At 41.6% G+C, this 16,444-nt stretch overlaps 3 protein-coding genes across 4 annotated transcripts; all 3 read left to right on the forward strand.

The window, feature by feature from the left end:
- The first annotated feature begins 663 nt into the window (after positions 1-663).
- On the forward strand, positions 664-1,755 carry LOC139345936 (4-galactosyl-N-acetylglucosaminide 3-alpha-L-fucosyltransferase 9-like). The gene has a single exon (XM_070984823.1). It carries the CDS (start codon positions 664-666, stop codon positions 1,753-1,755), a length of 1,092 nt encoding a protein of 363 aa, XP_070840924.1.
- A 1,766-nt stretch (positions 1,756-3,521) lies between these two features.
- On the forward strand, positions 3,522-4,631 carry LOC139346143 (4-galactosyl-N-acetylglucosaminide 3-alpha-L-fucosyltransferase 9-like). The gene has a single exon (XM_070985074.1). The coding sequence runs from the start codon at positions 3,522-3,524 to the stop codon at positions 4,629-4,631; it is 1,110 nt and encodes a 369-aa protein (XP_070841175.1).
- Positions 4,632-6,787: 2,156 nt separating this feature from the next.
- LOC139346198 (transmembrane protein 196) lies at positions 6,788-15,537 on the forward strand. 2 transcript variants are annotated; one of them, XM_070985152.1, is made up of 5 exons: positions 6,788-7,247; positions 9,892-9,948; positions 12,565-12,700; positions 14,537-14,655; positions 14,782-15,537. In XM_070985152.1, the coding sequence occupies exons 1-5, from the start codon at positions 7,083-7,085 to the stop codon at positions 14,851-14,853; spliced, it is 549 nt and encodes a 182-aa protein (XP_070841253.1). In that variant the 5' UTR covers positions 6,788-7,082; the 3' UTR covers positions 14,854-15,537. The 2 variants fall into 2 exon arrangements, with proteins under 2 accessions (XP_070841253.1, XP_070841252.1); XM_070985151.1 differs by having other exon boundaries at positions 7,083-7,247; positions 14,509-14,655; positions 14,782-15,035.
- Positions 15,538-16,444: the final 907 nt, after the last annotated feature.

Consider the following 16,444-nt stretch of genomic DNA (forward strand, 5'->3'; position numbering starts at 1 on the left):
TGTTGAGGAGTAGTTCTAGAACAGTAGTTCTAATCATTTCATCTTAGGTGGCACGGTGGAAACACTGTTGCCTCACAGCTAGAAGGTCCCGGGTTCAATTCCCGCTGTGGGCGCCGGGGGTGTGTCCTCCACCATGCCCTCGGTGCCTGCTGCTCGAGGGAAGGGGCCTTTCTGTGTGGAGTTTTGCATGTTCTCTCCGTGCTCACCTCGGGTATCCTCCTTAAAAAAACAAAAAAACAAAAACTAAAAACATGTAAGAAGATCACCACCTGACCAATGGTGACGAAGGAAACCTGGGTCCCCGGGCGCCGGTCGGATGGCAGCCCACCACTACTGGTCTGCTGAGGAGGAAGGATTACCAGGATGGATCCAACACGGAGGACAAATTTCACCAATTGCATGGCGTGTGCAGCATGTGTGTAATGTGTGTGACAAATAAAAGTGATTGTCCATCCGATTATTCTATCTTGTGTCTGTTTAATCCCTAATTTTGACCGATGGGTCTTAATACTACAATACCCATGAGCTTTGTCCGCTGATGCTATGAGAGCATTAGCAAATTCAAAACACTTTATCGATGCGGTTGTAAACAAAATGTGAGTTCATGATAATAGTGAACTGGTTGTAAAGAGATCACATCAGTTTCTTCTTTTGCTTCCACAGATGATTCCAGGAGCTTCCAAGAAAATACGGTGCTTTAGAATTGCTGTTCTGGGCCTTATCTGCTCAGTTCTTGCATTCTGTCTGTATTTTGAGCCTCCATCTCCTTTTTGCACATATCCATCTGCAGTGGCTGATGAGGGAAGTGATGAAGGTTTGGATCCCAGTGAAAAGCCCATAGTCCTGCTGTGGTTCTGGCCTCTTGGCGTGAAGTTCGATTTCAGAGTTTGCTCTACCTACTTCAACGTTGACAGCTGTGTTCTGACAGATGACAGATCCCTCTACAGCAAAGCACAGGGAGTCATTTTCTTCCACAAAGACATAGGCTGGAATTTGTATAACATGCCACGTGCCCCACGTCCTGCTTTTCAGAAGTGGATTTGGTTCAACGTGGAATCCCCCACGAACACGGCGAAGAAATCAGGTCTGGACAATCTGTTCAATTTAACGCTGAACTACAGAAGAGATGCTGATATCACGGTGAGGAATGAGCTCACTATCAGGGACGAGGAAATGAAAGAAGACTTTGTTCTGCCCAAGAAAGACAAACTGGTGTGTTGGATTGTCAGTAACAACAACCCAGCCACTGGAACAGCTGTGAGAGAAAGATATTATCGTGAACTGTCCAAACACATTAAGATCCACGTCTTTGGTGTAGCTTTCACAGGACAGATGTTGAGATTCGAGGAGTACTACTCAACCATTGCTAGCTGTAAGTTCTACCTCTCATTTGAGAATTCGATCCACAGAGACTACATCACAGAGAAGGTAAACGGGCCCCTTGTGGCAGGGACCGTCCCTGTAGTTTTGGGTCCCCCCAGAGAAAACTACGAGCAGTTCCTTCCCTCCGACGCCTTCATTCACATAAATGATTTCCCCGATGCAAAGTCACTGGCAGAGTTCCTGCTCTCGTTGGACAAAGACGATAAAGCATACATGCGTTACTTTGAGTGGGGGAAGTTCTTCAAAGCCACTCCTCATCTCCTGTCAATCGGCAACGAATTCACCCATCCCATCTGCCTCGCCTGCGACCACATCTCGAGAGACAGGGATTTCCATGTCGTTCGTGATCTTTATAAGTGGAACTTTTCATGAGGACATCCTCACACATGCATGCTAATATACAGATGACAGCTTGATACAAGATGCTTAATTATTCTATCTGTAACTTGGTGCAGAATGTTGTCTTTTACTGGCTTCCGTTTTTAATTTTCCTTTAAATGTATTTTCTTTTCTTTTTCTTTTTCTATTCTCTTCTAATTTCTTTCTTTCTTTCTTTGAAATGCATTTTCTATTTATGATTTTAATGTATGTTTATGCTTCTGTAAAGCAGTTTGAATTGCCTGGTGTATGAATTGTGCCATACAAATAAATTTGCCTTGCCTTGCCATGTGAACACTATATTTGGTTAAAATAAGACAAGTTGCCAGTGATAAACATGATGCAGCTGGTTAGCTCCAGCAAGTTCGTTTTTTGCACAGATTTAAAAAAGGAGATATGAGGTGTTAATTTGTGAGCTTTAAAGGTGCTGGTGGGCAGATTTTCTTTTATTTATTTAATTTTTTTTTACCTTTGCACAGAACCAATGAAACGTTTTCCTGCTGCTTCTAGCCTTTAGGTTAAGCTGTAGCTTCATGGACAGACATAAGGGTGGTGTCAATCTGCCCAGCACATCTACAGTTGAGTTTTACAAAGAGACAAAGAGTGATTCTGGTAACCAGCACAAGCAGAAAATAATGTTGGTGTAAGAAAGGCACAGTTACCACAAATTTCTCGAAAATATAAAACTCACTTGATCAGTAATATTATCTAAAAACTTCGATAAAGGGTGGCATTGATTTCTACTTTACAAATATTAGTAATTGCTTTTATTCAGTCTTCTGTTTTACTATTTCCTGACATTTTTTTTCCTGACAGAGATTTTCATTTTGAATACAAAAGTAAAGCTGTGAAAGAGACAGCAATTGTGAGTATAACTTTGCATGGTAAACTAACTTTTAAGCATTCTTTTAAGAAGTTTCTCAGCCCTCTTAAGTGTTTGCAAAAGGAGGTAAAAGTCCTTGCCAGACATGTTTACTTGTCCTCCCGTCACCTGCCTGTTTTTGTGCCATGCACAGATGATCCAGTTGGACCAGGTGCCTCAGTGAAGGTTAATCGCTAGCTTTGGAGCTGAAGAGGATGGACTGTGATGAAAACACATTTGGGTAAAACCACTTTGTAAATTCATTCAATGATAACCACATCATTTACGGGACATGTATATGTATGCCACAGATGTTGCTAATTCCACATTGTTAAAATTGTGTGGCTACTTCAGAGTTCAGACAATAGGTCTGTCTTTGTCTGAGAAGCTGGTTGATGTGAATTTGAATTCACTTTTTTTTTTTTTTTTTTTTTAGGAGATTTTGAGTTTTGATTCTCAGCATGGATTTTTAAACACAGCCAAATGCACAATCTCTATGAAAACAACTTGTTTCAAAGTCAGATCTCAAAGTTTCAAGTGTCAAAGTTTCAAGTGACAAGTGTCTGAAGAGCGTTGAACTTGTCGGAGCTGTGCAGTCTCAGTCTGTATCCTGCACAAGATCTGCACCACCTTCCAACCAGCAGAATCGTTTTCAGCACAAAGGCTCAAGCAAGTATACTTTCCATCTGCTTTACACCTTGCTGCTGTTGCCATTTTTGGAGCAACCTTAAGATTATGAGATCTTAAATAATCTACCACTGCTGCTTTTGATTGATCAAATAAATTCTGTGGTGTAACTTCTATGAGAATTTAAAACCGACATACTGCCAATAATTTGCTGAGGGAACGTGTTTCCAGTGATCATAATGCAGGACCCTTCTTTCCTTACAGGTTTATTATGGCTTCCGCTGGCATTTTTCGTATTTCACAAGCCACGGTGGCAGTGATTCTCATCCTGGCTGGACTCATAGTTCTGTTTGTAATGTACTATATGTCAGTTCCGTCTCCAAAATGCTATCCTCTCCCGGCTCGTTCAGGACAGCTGGCAAAGCAGGCAAATATTCACAGCGCATCAGGGACAAAAAAGACAGACAAGCCTGTAATGCTGCTGTGGTTCTGGCCTGAAAACAGAAGGTTTGACTTTCAAGACTGTAAGACATTTTTCAAGATTGACAGCTGCTACCTCACAGATGATAGGTCGCTATTCTCCAGAGCTCACGCGGTGTTGGTATTTCACAGAGCAATTGAGGACAACCTCTCCAATCTTCCCACCTCACCGAGAGCCAGATTTCAGAGGTGGATCTGGTTTAACATGGACTCACCTACCAACACACGCAGGATAGCAGGCATTCAAAGCCTTTTCAATTTAACCTTGAGCTACAGGAAAGATGCAGATATTGATGGTCGCTGGAAACTGACTGTCAAGAAGAACACAGATAAAGACATTGTGCTACCCAAGAAGGAACGATTGCTTTGTTGGATTGTGGATATTAATGACCTGCACACAAAGTCAGGGGAGGGATACAACTACTACAGAGAGCTTGTAAAACACATCAAGGTGGATGTCTTTAACCGCTCCTCTGCTGACTTCTTGAAGGGTGAAAACTATTTTCTGACGATCAGCAGCTGCAAATTCTACCTTTCCTTTGAGGAATCAGTTCACAGAGATTACATCACAGAAGCCTTCAATGGGCCTCTTGCTGCCGGCACTGTGCCAATCGTTTTGGGCCCACCGAGGGCAAACTATGAGGATCTTGCCCCAGGTACTTCCTTCATTCATGTAAATGACTTTCCCAATGCTGCAGCACTGGCTGACTTCCTCCTGAAGCTGGAAAAGGACAATGAGGCTTATATGAAGTACTTTGATTGGCGGCGATTCTATACTGCTATGAATCATCTTACTGAAAACCACAAGTTTGCACACGCTATCTGCCGGGCCTGTGAATATGTGGGCGTGAACAAGGTGTACAGAGTCGTACCTGATCTGTACAAGTGGTTTTTTCTGTGACGCTTTTATTGATGTACTGTTCCATCTATTACCACAGGAAACAGCAAAGCGTCTTGCTTACTCCCCATTCAAATGACTTCGAACTGTTGTAATTTTAATTTGCGTGAGATTTTAAAGTGATGATGTTTTGGCTGAGACACTGGTGCTTTAGAGCTGTATGGAAACATGATCATGCTTTTCTCTGCTGTTTTTTTTGACATGCACATGGTGAATTATGCACCATGATGGGGACACTGTCTTTATTTTGCATTATGTACTTAATTGGGATGCAGGCAGAAACATATCATATATAAAACCAAATGAAAGCCAAGTAGCTGCTGGAAAAGTGAAAATATTTAGATATGTTTGTTTTGTAATTAGGGTGAATGAATCCTTTAATATCTCATTTTCACAATTGTAATCCCTTCCACTGAACATCAGGATTTCTCCATTAATGTGTGAGTGATTACTGGCATCATGACAAATACTTACAGAACAGATATGACACTATCAGTGAATTGAAATGAATGTTATTATACTTACTAGATGATACTTGGTCACAGGTGACTGTGACCACTGATTTTCACATGAAAGCAGAACTCTTTTCAAAGATTTTAGAAAAAGACTTTTTAAATATTTTGTCCGATTTAACTTAATCTACAGCCACACAGTACAACACTGACCAGCTCACAGTAATCGACACTCTCAGTCACCTGTTTCCTGTGTTACCTGGTGACGCCACAATTGAATGAGTGCAGTGACTCATAAAGCCCAGTTGGTTTGACTATTAAGACAAACAAGACTGACCATCCTGATATAATTCGGTGTTCAGCATCATTAAAATAATTGCATCAAAACTTCTTCCAGATGCGACTGGGAAATAGAGCAAAAAGCTGAAATGATGTCAGTGTGTGATTTCATAGGTGAGTGTGGAGGAAGGAGGGAACAGGAACCTGAAACAAGGACATGATCATGACTTTATAAACACAGAGTTTGGTAAGACTAGTTTTACCCATAGAGCACCAGTTGGCTGGAATGATGTTCAGAAATCACTCAAACTCACAGCTTTCATTTCACCTACTGAGTTTAAATCATATCTCAAACATACATTTCAAATTGTCTGCTCCTGTTTTTAATTCCTGATTTTATTTTATGTTTATATTTTTAACCGTGTTTGTCCTAATTATGTTAATTGTGTGCTGCTACCTTAATCGTATCTCAAACATAAATTTCAAATTGTCTGCTCCTGTTTTTAATTCCTGATCTTATTTTATGTTTACATTTATTTTCTTGTCTGTCCTAATTATGTTAATTGTGTGCTGCTACCTTGGCCAGGGCTCACTTGCAAAAGTGATTTTTTTTTTTTTTTTATCCTTGGTTAAATAAAGGTGAAATCAACAAATAGAAAATAAATAAATAACTAGAAATATAAACCAGGAGGGCTCTGCATACTGGTATAATGTTCTGGGTTGTGCTTTTCAGGAAAGCAGTGAAGGACGACCACTGACAACACAGACAACCTGCGTGACGTACTTTACTATAAGAGTTCAAGAGTTCCAAAACTTGTAGACCTTGTAGAGCCAAAACTGAAATATAATGGTGGGCCGCGAGACAAAAGCAAACACCTTATGTATTGTATTTCTCAGAAGCAAAATGGTGTCTGGTTTCCTTAATTGACTGACAGCCTGCATGTGCTGAGATTATGAAAAAATAATAAGAATTATTAATTAATAAATTTTCGCTGCAGACATCTGACAGGCGGAATTGAAACTAATGATGGGCCAACCTGCAATAACGGAGGTATTTCAGGTTAGAGTTCACAATTGAAACTTGGAGAATTACATGTCTACATTTCAAACAGCAATCTGTGAGTCTACTCCGTTAGTAACCCCCACAGTAAATTCAACAGATCCAGAACCTGTGAGTATGTGCATGTGATCAGCAGCTGGAGGAGCTGTCCTGAATAATTCTTGCTCCCTCATAATGTGAACCTATCGTGTTTGAATGTGTCCTCGTGGGGGCGGAGGCTGAGATTCATGACTACGGCCCTGTGTGGGTGCGCGCGGATTCGTGCATCGTGTGTGTGTGTGTGTGTGTGTGTGTGTGTGTGTGTGTGTGTGTGTGTGTGTGTGTGTGTGTGTGTGTGTGTGTGTGTGTGTTTGCAGTGGTGCTTAAGTACCTCGGACAGCGCCAGGCGGCACAGCCGCGCTTCTGCCAGCGGAGGAACTTCCAGAGGAGCGCGCTCTCTTTCCAAACAACATCCACCCGCAGAGCCAGCTACTCCCTCTCTCCAGTTTTGTGTACTTTGCGAAGCTCTCAAGTTCCATTATACACTACTTGGACCTGTACTCGTTCGGATATCCCCTCTTTTCCAGCCGGGTATGAAGCTGTAGAGCCGCACCGAGAAGCGGACTCCTCTCTCGTTCATTGCCCGTCTCCTGCTGCTGGAGCTGGAGAGATGCCCGGGGCAGGATGTGCTCCAGCCGCAAGATCCTGTGGAGCCTGCTCCTGCTGTCGGTGGTGGAGGTGGGCTTGGGTGTGGCGAGCATCGTCCTGGGAGCCGTGGGCATTAGCTGGGTCCGGGGGCAGCACAAGCCGCAGCAGGGCGACGCGTCCCCGGTGTGGAGCGGACTCTGTGTACGTCCTGGGGACAACTTTTGTCCTCACTTTTCATTATTTACTTCCAAGGATAGGTATCACCACGAATGTTATGGAGGGTAGAGGCACAGATACAACTCAGCTATCAGCTTTGTTATTCATCCACCTTTAAGAGGAATGGTTTTGGGGTACATTCAGGCTGTAGCCTGCATGTATGTAAGTGTTACAATAAAGACATATATGAGTAGAATTGGCCTTATAAAGAGAAAGACATGATTCTGGGGTGAAATACGGTGAGTAGTTGTCTTTTTTTATTTTAAATGGAAGACATTACGTGCAGAAGTTGTGTTCTAATACATAAATGATTTCCTTATAAATGCTTCATATTAATACCTACATATAAAACCCTGACTTTAACTAACCTTTCGATCTGACAAAATATCATTTTAAAGCATTAATAATAAAAAGTTTTAATATCTTCGTAATAAAAGGCTTTTCCATGATTCAAGACATAAATATATGATATGGTTTTCTTAATTTTGAGGGCACGGTAAAAAGCTTTTTCATTGGGTTACACTTAGATATTAAACTGATTGTTCTTCCTACTGCTGATTGTTTATCTAATATTAATTACTACCTGGAAGTTGTGGTTTGTCCCCTTTCCTCCACAATGCCCCACCCTGACCCCGAGTATAAAGACCCATGATGGAGTGAATGCCAAATATTTTGGTAATGTTTGTCCTCTTTGTATTTGTCCAATAGATATTAGAGAGACACACGCAGCCATTTGGCCTACTTGATGCCTCCGGGCTGGAACTAAAGATCGCTTTCATTAATTCATGCTTGAATTGTTACTCTGTGCTTTGGGAGGGTCAAAGCTTTTAGGCACAATCATCCTCTCACTCTTCTGCATATGTCTCCCCCTGTGACAGTGCTACTCTCTGCCTCATTGTCTTGATTTCACTGCTTGGCAATGAAAAGTTGAGCTTCTGACATTTTTAGTAGCTATATATAACGTTGAATCAGCTACTTTACTATGACTGCAGCTCCAGCTGGGATAACACTTTTAGCTATAGCTAAGAGTTACTGTAAGTGCCTGCCGCTCAGGCAATATGAGTCATAAGGAAGCATACTGTATCAGGATCCCATTTTTGCAAACTATCTAAAAAAATCATAATGTGTGTGTTAATATGTGGGTGTGCATCAGAGAGAAAGCAAGCAAGCAATTAGAGATATCACAGGTTGTATATCTGAGTGCATGTGTGTGTGTGCATCCACAATGCTGTGTGTAAAATTGCTGCAAAGATGTTATGCAACGTGATGTCTGTGTGTTCAACCTCACAGCTGTTGAATGCTGAGTCAGCCACCCGTGTCTCATGATTACCCAAAGGTTTAGATCTGTTAGGAACTGGGAGCCATTAAGACATCCAGACCAGTGTCCTAGAACTGAATGTCCGACCTTATACATGCTGCTGAAACAGGGGAGTGATCCTCGTTCACACCTGGTATCTGTCAGCACAGTTTGAGTTATGAAACACGGGATTACTTCAATTAGCTATTTAAATATTTTTCCAAGTTTCGGAGAAGTGTTTTGATAACTGAAATGTCCCCTGTTTCATTCCAGACCTGGTCCATTTTGATTTCATGAGTGTGTCCCAATCTCTGTTTAAACCAGGAAGTCCTTAAAAGTTTGTCTTTAACAGAAGACAGCAGCTGAAAGTTCAGACATTGTGTAGATGTTACAGATATGAAATAAAGGATTAGGACATGTTTCTATTTGTATGTAAATATTGGAACAATAAGAATATTAAATAAAGCTAAACTGGGAAAACTCAAATTCCCATTTAAAGTATTATTTTATGTCTAACAATGCAATTAAAAAGACGAACAAAGTAACTTAAACAAACAAAACAAAAACCCTTAAATTAAATCCCACTTTCCAGAGATGTCAACTTAGTCAACTTCATCCTCTGAATACTACTACTACTACTACTACTACTACAAATACTACTACTACGACTACTACTACTTACTATTACTACTAATAATAATAATATTAATAAACTCCATTTATTTAGCACCTTTCCTATGACAATGCAGTGCTGCTCCAAGTGCTTAATGCAAAACAGGCACAGAATGACATTGATGGCCATAAGATAAGACTGAAAACCTGCGAAGAAATCAAGTAAGTGGCCCTTGAGTTACTCCTACAAACACCCAAGCCCAAGAGTAACTCTTCAAGCTCAACTGACAGCGGAGTGATTTTAAGAAACAACAGATTAGAAGTGAGAGGAAGCCGAGGAGTGACATCACACCCTCCCTTTACACACACGCACAAACAACAACTTTCAGCAAAACAATGCAGCTTGCAGCTCTCTGTGCTGTCCCACTTGGAAGTGTACTCTGCCAGCGAGAAACACCGCCGTGCTGTTCCAGTTCAGTCTGAATCATTGACATCCAGGACAATATGGCTTCCTGCTAGAAGCCCGCGATGACACACTCTATTTTTAGCGGGAGAAAACTGCATCTGAATAACTGAGTGTAAAGAATACATTCACCCTTCCTGTTGTCAAGATGGGGAGGAGAGATTAAAATAGTTTCAATTTCATATAGTTTCTTAATTTGAGCTTGTTACAATATTTGAAACTGTTCATTTACTCATTTGTTGTCTCTCTCTTTCCAGTTTCTGGTCTGTGGGATGTGTGGAGTGCTGTGCGCTCGAAAGAGGACAGGTCTTATTGTAAGTACATTTATACGGTAAGGTCCCACTAGCCTCTTCTGTTGTCCTTTCTTATGTGTATTAGATGGTCTGTGTATAAGTGGTCTTTGTCTTTAAATAGTGTTTCCTACAACAGCAAATAGAAAAGGCTCTCCACTGACATGACACACGGGTCGAGTGTTTTAAAGGAATCAGTCGACGTCTTGTCAAGTGTTGGATGAGAAGATTGATACTGTGTTTATTTGTCTGTGCCCATGTGTGTCTTGGTAACTTCTCTGGAGAATCCATGGTTGCCTGGCAGCTGGTCCTGGCCAAGAAATAGTCTGCTACATAACTGAAATATAATGTGTTAATCAGATAACTTTTTAGGGCTGCAGATGGGTGGATTTTGTTACCTTTTGACTGAGTCTGTAGCTTCATAATTAAGAGATGACAGGCTCAGGATTGTTATTCTAAGTGTCTGTCTAGACCTTTTTTGTGAAAGAGGAACATCCTTTTTTTTTAATCAGAAGCAGCCTTTATATCATTCTCCTCAGCGCCAACGAGCCTGGTCTCATTAACAAAGTAGTTTTGGTGCCTAAACTTAACTAAGCTCCGACCGTTTCACAGCAGTAACGACAAGTTAGGACGGCTCTTTGGCCGGACAGCTTTCTGCGTTGTTGAGACAAGAATGTGCTGGAAAGCCGAAGCAGTGTCTATTATTGCCGCAAATGGATTTATACTGGAGTTACTTCCTGGTGCATCTCATACGGATGCTAAAGGGTACCCTGTGTTTGCATGAGCGTCCATGTTTGACGGTCTGGGAATGAAAACAGATTGAACCACTAGACTCCATTGACAAAAACAGTAATTTTACCTTAAAACATACTTCATTTCCACTCAAAACAAATACAGAAAAGCTCACCAAAACCAGCTTGTTATTCTTTCCACTGTTCCAACAATCACCAACTCTGGTTTAGTTAGAAAAAAACAACAACCCTGAATTCACTGAGTTAGATGTGAAAATATGTTGGCTCTACACACCGCTGTTCCCCGCTGCCTCTCTGATGGCCGACCGCTCCCTCACAACCATCCTGGTTGTGTCTTATCAAACCAGCCCCAGCCTCTGCCTGAGCAAATACAACATAAACTCGCAGATTCATCTGGTTGCCAGCGTACAGATTAGAGTGCCATTCATTCATCACACACCATATTCATGTTATCAGTGTCCTGTTGCAGACTTCATGAACCCAAAACTCAGTGGAAACAAAATTCAGAGCAGATTCAGAACCATAATTTATGAGATGATTGGCCTTTGGTGAGGAAGAAGAGCCTTTTTTTTCCTAAGTAAGCACTCTGAAGGATGTATATATCTGTATGCTCTGGGACATAAATATTGAACACACTCACAAGCTCTATACAAACTATCCCTGGAGGTTTGCATGTAAAGTCTAATTGTGTTAAACACCCAAAGGTGCATGTGTGTCCGTGTGTGTGTGCGTTGTCCTCCTCCTGTGCAGGTGCATACAGTACAGTGTGCTCTGTAAAAGACGTCTGAGGAAACCAGAGGAGACAAGCAGTCACCTCTCCTCTTCTCTTTCTGACATTCCTTCCATCGTTTTTCTTTTTTGCTCGGTGAACGCCTCGCAGTTTCTCTGTATGTCAGAGTCCTCATGTTTCTCTCTGACTCTCTCTGTCTCCTGCAGCGGGAGCACTAATGATGGATCAATGTCAGCACAATCTGCTGTAACAGAGACATCCCTCAACCTTTCTCTCCCTCTGTCTCACCCTATCCATCCCCGCCTATTGTCTTTGTCGCCATCTTTATCCGCATGCCTTTCCCTTTCCCATCACTCCCATCTATCCACCTTCTCTGTCCAATTTCATCCTCCGAGTCGTTTCGATGCTCTGACTCTCTCCATCTTCCTCTCCTCATCTCCTTCCATCCCCTCCCTCCTTGTCAGCCTGTGGGGTGATGATTGCATTAGGTTGGTTTGGCTCCGGACTCCTGCCAGCCGCTTTCCACACTTCACCGGGTAATGACTGAAATTGGAGATGCCTTTTTTCCATGCGGTTAAAGGCACTAAAGGCATCTGTACAGGGAGCAGTGAAAGAAAACCTCAACTCCCAGACACACACGTGCATCCCCAATAAACCAGGAGTAGAGCTGAATTGATCAGATTTGATTATTCTGATCGCAAAGCAAGGAATCTGCAATCATTTTCCCATGATTTCCTTCTGGGGGGAAAAAACTGTGATTCTCACCGTGGATTTGAGTTTGTCCAGTTCTAAGGACGTAATCCGTAAAATGTGATTGATTAAATACTGAAAGTAAAATCAGACACACACACAAGCAGAAATGCAGCAAGTGAGTGATGCAAGCACATTTACAGGCTGTGCAATATTTCTGGAAGAGACAGTATGCTTTGAGAGCGATCCAATTTTCTAATAGGAAATGAGATTTGTTTTGACTGATAGGCATTACTCATCAGAGCAGCCAGCTTCCAAAAAAACAGCAGAAGGATGGAGATGGAAGCTCAATAGTAGTTTGTATATCTCCAATCTCATTGCATTTTGTCAATTTGTTTGCCGTTGTGTTGACAGGATATTCAATTCTTTGCATTAATATAAACCGTTCTCTCTGTCTCCATCCCTCAGATGATCCTGTTCTCTGCCTGCTGTATCTGTGGTCTGATCGGTGGGATCCTCAACTTCCAGTTTGTTCGGGCACTGAACAAACGACCAGACCCCATGCACTCAATCCATCTGGCTGCCATGACTCTGGCCTGTCTGGGTACACAAAAAATTACACAGAACAATGTGATGCAATGCAACACAGCTGAGCACAGTCAGCTAGTGTAATGTCTACTGTATGAGACATGTAGGCTATATAACATGGGAATGTCTAAAGGGAGTAGATATATTCAAAGTTTTAAATTAGTGCTGTCAATCAATTAAAATATTTAATCACGATTAATCTCATGACTGTCATAGTTAACTCACGATTAATCGCAAATTAATTGCACATTTTTATCTAAATGTCCCTTGAATCATCATTTTAATGCTCTTATCAACATGGAAAAGTGGATAGGCTTGCTTTGTGCAAATGTTTTCTAATTGAAAACAACAACGTGTAGTGTTATGTTTCACACTAACATTCTCACTTTGAGCAGTCATTCACATCTGAAGCAAAATCTCACACAATTTAACACTGTCAATAAACAGATGACAAAAAAAATAAATACTTGGATGCAAAAAAAGCCCCTTCAACAACCCTTTCTAAGGAATCAAAACAGGGTGATACAAAAAAAAGTTACAAAGTGCACATTATTGCAATTATCGATAAACTAGGACTCAGGCTATAGTGGAGTTAAACCATGGCTTAAACTTTACTTTATTGTTTCCTTTGAACATAACAGCATCCATCTGCCTCCGTCGAAAGCCATCCATTGTCGCCTGGTTTTGACAAGGAGGCGGCAGAGAATTCGCATTCGCCGTGTGTTTGGCCATCAAGTGGTATTTCAGACTGGATGTGCTGCGATGATAATTCAGTTCACACCAACAATACGCAGAGATGACTTTGGTCTTGTTAGTCAACCCATTTGGCAACTTTTTGAAACTAAACTTTCCATTCAGAATCTTGTTTGCATCCATTTCGGTGTTTCGCGCTTGACATCCACACAAACCAGTAGCCTACTCCTTTACAGCTAGCGAGCAGACAAGACCAAACACGTGTGTGCGGCGTGCCTATTGTTTAGTTTCCGGTTTATAACTGGATCCTGTAGTTTTTCTTGTGTTACTAGCAGTGGCCACAGCTTTTAGAAACTACAAGTTCATTAGGTCACAAAGAGCGTTAATCTCGTGATTTAAAAAAATAACGCCATTAAAATTGATTTGCGTTAACGCATTAATAATGCGATATTTTTGACAGCACTAATTCAAAGGTAAAGCAACTCTTTATTTTTCTCTTATCAATATTGTGAAGCAATCCCAACCCATCTTATGACGATGAACCGCACTCATCGTGGTTCCACCTCTTTCACAGTAGATGCCATAGTCAACTGTCACAAATCACAGCAAATCAAATCTATTATTTGTGTTTCTTGCTCCTTATCTGCCTTAACAAAACTAGGAGTCTATGATCATGTTAGCCACCCCCATGCTGAGGCAATACTTAGATACAGTGATGTCTTGAGCTAAATGCTAACATTAGCATGCTAAAATGCTCAGCGTAATAACACTGACATGCTTATGTTTAATGCTGACATTTGTTAATTAGTAAGATCATCTGTTTTGCATGTATTTGGTCATAAAGGTGGCACCAGATAAAAAGTTAAGGTGTCACCAATGTCTGGACCAAATTTCACAGCAATGCATCAAATAGTTGTTCACTTTGCCCTGCTGGTGCAAGTCAGGGGATCACCAAAGTCAATAGGATTTTTCCTCACAGGGCCGTAAATGTCAAAATTTAAAGGAAATCCATCCAACAGTTGTTGAGATATATCAGTTTGGACCAACAGACCAGCATTGTCTAGAGGCAGGTCACCAGCATGGCTAACAAAATGAATAATAAAATAAAGAATACTTCCATTGTTTCTCCAGCTGGTTTCCATTTTCCTGTCTTGTCCAGGGATCTCTTCCTGTACCTTATCCACCTGGCTGACCTGTCGCCTGGCCAGCTCCGAGCAGCAGAGGATGTTCCTGGAGAGGGAGCACTCGCTGCACCACTCGCACGAGATGACCGAGAAGGTAGGACATGACAGCAAAAGACAGACCCTTACTGGCCAGCTTGCTTGACAGTATGTTCTTAAGCAGCAGGAAAATGTCATGAAGTTTTTGCAAAGTTATTAAGCATGTTTGTGTGTCCCCTAACAGGAGATCCTGGACAACTCCAGCAACGGCATCCCTCAGATCTCCTACAATGGACACAATGCGGCATCACCATGACTAATAACGTATCACCAAAGGCGACTTGCACACACTGAAACAGAGACAGTTCATGAATCGCTTTCTGTCAGATGACAAATACAGCATGTAGTTCTTTCATATCCTGCAGTGCACACAGTAACTATATCCTGACTGCAGAGAACGAAACCGGGTCTCTCACCTTGGAGCCCTTTTCTTCACTACTGGAGTGTAAGAGGGACATTTTTGACAAATAAGAGGGAGGCGTTTATGCTTCCAAATAATTATGCAACGCAGGCTGGAGAGCTGCCGTTTGGGCAGTAATTCAGGTGACAAACATCTGCGTGACATCATCTGACCTTTAAACTAATGAGCCGGAAGAATAGAGTTTAACCAATCAGATGCCTCAAAGCGATGAGCACAAACCAAGCATGCAGCTGATTCACTTGTTTTGAAGAGCTACTGCTATTTCAGTCTCAATGTCCTTATTCTTCTCTCTGTCTTGTTATGGGTCTAAGGAATGCAGATCTGGAGACAGCTTACAGTAAACTGTATGTAACATCTGATAATGGAATGCTCTGACATGAAAATACAGTAATGCGCAGCATACTGTACTGTAGATCCATGCTTGTATATCAGGAATCTAGCAGTACCTATAAATCAAACATATTTTTATAAATGCTTCTTATGAAAGTGAATTCAATTAAAGTATGACAGATATGAGTGACGTTATGCAGCATGGATTCTTTCAAAGGAATTTGTTGTTTGTATTTTGATCCCAAAATATGCAGGTTGGGGCTTTCTCATCACAGTGAATCAAAATATGTGTAGTATGCATCTGTGTGTGTGTGTGTGTGTATGCAAGTGTAAGTTATTGCTCAGCTGGTGGCCACCAGGAAGCATTTTAAGCAATGCAATAATGAAATAAAAAAAAACAAGGGTACAATATCACACACTGGCAACCTGCACAGCACTGTCAATATAATCAATGCAGAGCAAGACTTAAAATCCAGTGCATTCCTGTGGGACTACAGTTTACCACAGTGATGCCTTTGGCACTGCTCGAGGTTCACACACTCATCGTAAAGTTAAGCAATGAAGTAAATCTGTTTTGTGGCACCTCTCGAACCTGTTTTATGGCATCTCTCGCACGTGTAAAGAGGAAGCGCTTCACAAAGCGTAATCGAAGTGTGAATAATGAAAAACAATATCACATACGGTCACGTGTGCGCCCACATACAGACACACAGCTGCGACTTCTAATGAAGATATGCAATTGCCCTGACAAGCTCACGCTGCTCAATACCTCATTATGGTGGTTGCCCATTCCAGAAAGCACCACACAGTGTGCGTGTGTGTGTGTGTGTGTGTGTGTGTGTGTGTGTGTGTGTGTCCATGTATTACTCACATTGTAGGGACATAAATCTGTTTACACGGTAGTAGTTAAGGTAGGTCTCCAGGAAAGTAAAGTACAGTCTATGTAATGTCCCCAAAAGTGATGAAAACCTAACATGTATGTGTGTGTGTGTGTGTGTGTGTGTGTGTGTGTGTGTGTCTGTGTGTCTGTGTGTCTGTGTGTCTGTGTGTGCGCTAACCAGGGCCCACAGCAGCAGAAGCCCCTGAGAGCTCTTGC

Source organism: Chaetodon trifascialis, chromosome 17 (genome assembly GCF_039877785.1).
Source record: "Chaetodon trifascialis isolate fChaTrf1 chromosome 17, fChaTrf1.hap1, whole genome shotgun sequence".
NCBI lineage: Eukaryota > Metazoa > Chordata > Actinopteri > Chaetodontiformes > Chaetodontidae > Chaetodon > Chaetodon trifascialis.